Source organism: Akebia trifoliata, chromosome 7 (assembly GCF_017979445.1).
Source record: "Akebia trifoliata isolate Shusen 1 chromosome 7, ASM1797944v1, whole genome shotgun sequence".
Classification (NCBI taxonomy): domain Eukaryota; kingdom Viridiplantae; phylum Streptophyta; class Magnoliopsida; order Ranunculales; family Lardizabalaceae; genus Akebia; species Akebia trifoliata.
Window position 1 is genome coordinate 24,273,789 of NC_141381.1, and position 5,047 is coordinate 24,278,835.

Genomic DNA, 5,047 nt, shown 5'->3' on the forward strand with positions numbered 1-5,047 from the left:
TGCTTGGGGGTTTTCCCCTTTGATCTGAGGAGCCACCATCTTCCCTCCGATGATGATCATCAACATTAACATCATCTAAGACCTTATCAGTCATTTGCCCCTTCTACACTCACTAACCCTCATCAACTTTTGCAATCCTACTCATTGATACATGGACTATATGCCTAACATGCATGCTATCATTAGAAAATCCAATGATATTGTTTAAATTCTATATTTACCCTAATGCATCCCTCCTCCTTATCCAAGCTTGGGATTGGCAATGTATTGTAAAGGAAATACTACACATGCGAAGTTACCCTAGACACTATATCATATATCCTAAACTCTAATTACAATGTTGAGTTCATCTCTTTTTTATTATTGAACTCACCACATAGTGTCAAGTTCACCGTATTTTATTGTCTAGTTGAACATTTAATTATTTAGTGTCAAACTCACTACTTAGTGTCGAGTTCACCACTTTTTATTTTGTGGTTCAAAATTTAATTATTGTCAAGTTCAACATATTTTCATAAGAAAAAAATTGTCGAACTCAATGGTAATAAAATGGTGAATTAGACAATAAAAAGTGTGAACTCGACACTGTAAATGTGAATAAGATTTTTTCAATTTTTTTTTTCATTTTTTTAGCTCAATACTAGGTAAATCTCCTCGAAAAAATCAAAATGTATAAATCATAGTTATAAATAAAAAATTACAGCTTAATCATAAAAAATAAAAAAATAAAAACAGGATAGTTTGAGTATTTCAAAGACATTATACACGTGAGATGAGGTCTAGAGATTGTTAAGAAAAGAATAACTTACTAAATGGACTATTAAGAGACCACCCCGAACTTAGGAGGTGTTTGTTTGCTCTATTTTTTAGCGTTTATTGTTGAAAAAAAATTAAATTCAGTACTTTTATCAAAATAGCGCGTTTGTTTACTCTATATTTTTAGTGTTTATTGCTGAAAATAAGTGAAAAAAATTCAGCACTATTTTGATGCTGAAAAAAAGTGCTGAAGCGGAAAGCACTTTCGTTTTTTTCAACACTGACAAGTATGCCCTTTGTTTTTTTGAGCATGGACAAGTATATCCTTATTCTTAAAAGGATATTACCTCTTATATCCCATGGATAAGTATATAAACACCCCACAAATTAATAAACCCACACCATAACTAAATTATTTTGTCTTATATGAGTTAAAAGTTTTGGAATGAGTTGATTTTTGGTGAGGATGATCTCTACAATGAGGAGATCATCCTCACAAAAAATCAGCACATCTTGAAACTTCTAACCCTATCAAAACAAGTCCAAGAACCGTAAATTGTCCCCTTTTTTTTTTTTTTGAAAACTATTTTTGACAAGTTAGAACTTTCAAAATAGACTGATTTTTTGTGAGGATAATCTTTAGGCCATATAGACCATCTTCACTAAAAATTTGCTCATTCCAAAAACTTTAACCCATATAAAACAAAACAAAAAAATGGCTATAGTGTGAGTTGCTCTTATTAATTCATAGGGTGCTTTTATAATTACACATCCTTTATTTCCATCAAAAATTATTCATCCAAAATTAAGTTCTTTTAAAGTTGATTTCAAATTTTGATGACTTGTATGAAATTATTATTTTTAATTTGAAATTTGTGGGTTTTTATAAATAGAAATTATTATTTATAAATTGAAGATTTGAGTATTATTTATTATTTAAAAATAAATTGTATTTTAATTTTATAAGAAATAATATATTTTATTGTGTTTGATAATAAATAAGCATTTGAAACATGCAAACAATATATAATATGATTATAAGGGTAACAAAGACAATTTACCAGTTTCAGCAATATGTAACAAACATGATTCAGCATCTAAACAAACAACTTTTTCAGCACTTAAATTCAGATCTTATAAGTTTCAACACTTAATGCTATTCAACACTTATTTTTTTCAGTTTAACAAACAGCACTTTAGTGATTATTTAGAAAAAAAAATCCATCCGTCAAGGTCCTTTAAGTAATTTTTCCTAAATCCTTTATATTCCTCCCTTGCCCAAATCATCTCCAGTCCAAATGCAAAACATGGATCTTAATCTTGATAGTATTTTTATTAGAGAAAATTTTCAAAATGTGAATAACCTTTGATGAAATTTCGATTTTGGCTTATTGTTCATTTTAATTCTCATAACATGAAAAGCAAAGTCACATGTTTTTCAGAGTGATGATCTCGCTGATATACAGTAACAACATTGTTGATGTTTATTTGAAAATTGACAATCTCGTTAGTCATAAAAAGGACGATCTTAGGTTTGCTACTTTTTAGGGAGATTGTCACTATATAAATCAGTGAAATTGTCATTTTCGTACTTTATATCAAGGATATTGCTACTTTATATTAACGAGATAATCACTTTGAAAAACAGGTGATCTCGCTCTTCATGTTTTGAAGATTAAAATCAACAATGATCCAGAATCAAAATTTCATCATATTTAGCTCACGAAATAGTAAGTTATCTTTGTAATTATGTTATAGTGATAATTGTCACTGTATAAACCAGTGAGATTATAATTTTGAAAAAGAAAAAAAATAACTACAACAATGATCTCGCTACTTTATATCAGCGAGATCATCACTTTGAAAATCCTGTTATTTCACGCTTAATGTTTTGGGAATTAAAAGGAACAGTGAATTGGAATCAGAAGTTCGATGTATTCAACTCATGAAATGGTAATTTACCGTTCTCATTGTGTTATATGGGTAATTTGGTCATTCCAAAATGCTACAAAATCATTTTCAGTTCTACAATTTTTGAGGATCAGAGAGGATAACTTTTCCTTCCATTATGAGTCTGAGTACTCTGTTGTTCCTGCCTCCATTTCCCCAAATCTTTACCTCAAAAGATTCAAAAACCTCAATATGTACTCTCTCTCAAATCCCAACAACTAGTTTTCAAAATTCCAACAAAAAAACTATTCTTTTATCCAATCTAGTTTCACTAGCCATTGCTGTGACACTAAATTCTCCTTTACCCTCTCTAGCAATCCCTTCACTTAACTCTCAGACTCCTCTTCTCCCACCCACCACTCCATACTCACAATCCAAGAATTTGCAGATTGGATTAGAAGATGGGTACTCTCTGAATCCTCAATTTCTTAATTAGTTATAATTTTTTTTGTGTATGGCTAATTTGTGGTCCAAAATGCTCCAATTTTCATGGATTTTGCTTTATAGATAGATAATATAAGGAAACCTTTGTTCTTGCAGGAAAATCAGGCCATGTCCTTCGACAAATCCAGGATGTATATCGACGAATCCAAAGTCTTCATCGTTCTCATTCCCATGGGTAATTCCTGAGAATGCTTCAGAGAATGCAGTTCAGGTGATTGGGAAGAGTGTATTATTTAGTGTGATTTTGAATTTTGGTGTTTGGGTTGGAACTTGGAATTGAAGTTGGTTGGATTCTACATTTTTGCAGAAATTGCAGGAAGCCATAATGAAAACTCAGAAAAATGCTCAGATTCAAGTGGTAGAAGATACCCCATATGGTAATTAGATTGAATTCTGCTAAATAAGTTCAATAGATGCTTAGATTATTTAGTTTTATGGGTTGTGGATGATTATTTTATTTAAGCACAATGTACAAATTTTATGTGTAAAAACAAGAGACATTGTATTGCCACACCAACTTTTTTCAGAGCACCTCAATACATATGATATCAATGAAGAATTTGTACACATTGGAGCTTAGACCCATAGCTCAGTTGGATTGACACATAGCAAGGCAACTTTGAGGTCGCGGGTTCAAGTCCAGCTTACCCATCCAAAAAAAGAATTTGTATACATTTGGGGTGCTCTTGGTAAAAAAATTGGTGTGGCAATAGAAGCTCTAGAAAACTAATTGCTCAAAAGGCTGTTCTTGTTTCAACTAGTCTGCCTGAAAGATACTCGTTTGTGTGAGTGCGTATGTGTGTAGAAATAATCGAAACCATCCATTGAAATGCATATAAAAACATGCCTTAAGATGAATTTCTAGTTTATTATGTGTCAATGAGCTTCACCAATATACAGGCATTGATGGTGCACATGTTACTTGTTTTGAATTTTGATTTATTTTTTCTAATTTATTGATTATGAACATAAACAGGCCAATATGTACAAGCCGAAGTTGACGGTGGGTTCGGACGAGATGTGCTAGAGTTCTTGGTGAAAGGAGATGTGGCTTTCTACAGATCCATGGCCACAAAAGTGAACTATGTGTACCCATTCACCACAGCTTTAGGAGACTCCAAGGGACAGCAGGAAAGACTAAAGAAGATCATCGAGCAGTTGGAGTGGTATGAACCAAGTTTTGATTCCATGGACTAAATGTATTCATTTTACATTTTCATGAATTGAATCCTCTCTGAGCTTAAACCCTTTGCATGATTGCATCTTATTAGTTGAACTTCGAGTGATTAGATTCTATCTCATACTATAGTAACCAAGTTTCGATTCAGCAATTATTGGTAAATTCGAAGAAATTTCGGAACTTTTTATTATGATTATTGTGTTTCTTTCCAGAAACCCATCAACTTCAACCTCCCTAAAAACCCTATCTTGTTCTCAAGATTTGGAAGTTGAAGAAGATAGAATCTTGCAGTTAACGGGAAATGTTCATACTTAAGAGCCCAGAGGGCATAGCAAAGTGAGGAGGGAAATGTCCTCCTAACGATCATTTGTAATCGAACCATAATGTGATCATTAATATTGACTGTCCAATTGATGATCTATTACTACCTATCTTTTGATTAATGAGTAAATTTGGTTACTTCCGGATTCAAGATTGAAGATGATGTAACTATCAATTTCTACAACACAGTTTTTGGAATATAAAGCACTTGAAGATGCATGTCATGCCTGTATTATGTGAGTTTTCGCTTGAATATTGCTTGTCACAAGGCCAGATAAACTGACCAAAATGCACTTCTGGTCCCCCAAAGCCCAAACAAAGAAGCCAATTGAGTTGGGCTTATAACCAATACAAAATTGTGTCAATGCCTCCGCATGAGTTTTGAAGATGCTTATT

The 5,047-nt window shown here is 32.3% G+C and overlaps 1 protein-coding gene across 1 annotated transcript; it reads left to right on the forward strand.

Moving 5' to 3' along the window:
• The first annotated feature begins 2,773 nt into the window (after window positions 1–2,773).
• LOC147398482 (thylakoid lumenal 17.9 kDa protein, chloroplast) lies at window positions 2,774–4,426 on the forward strand. The gene is made up of 4 exons (XM_086448983.1): window positions 2,774–3,111; window positions 3,247–3,361; window positions 3,458–3,527; window positions 4,127–4,426. The coding sequence occupies exons 1-4, from the start codon at window positions 2,825–2,827 to the stop codon at window positions 4,345–4,347; spliced, it is 693 nt and encodes a 230-aa protein (XP_086305109.1). The 5' UTR covers window positions 2,774–2,824; the 3' UTR covers window positions 4,348–4,426.
• The last annotated feature ends 621 nt before the right edge of the window (window positions 4,427–5,047 follow it).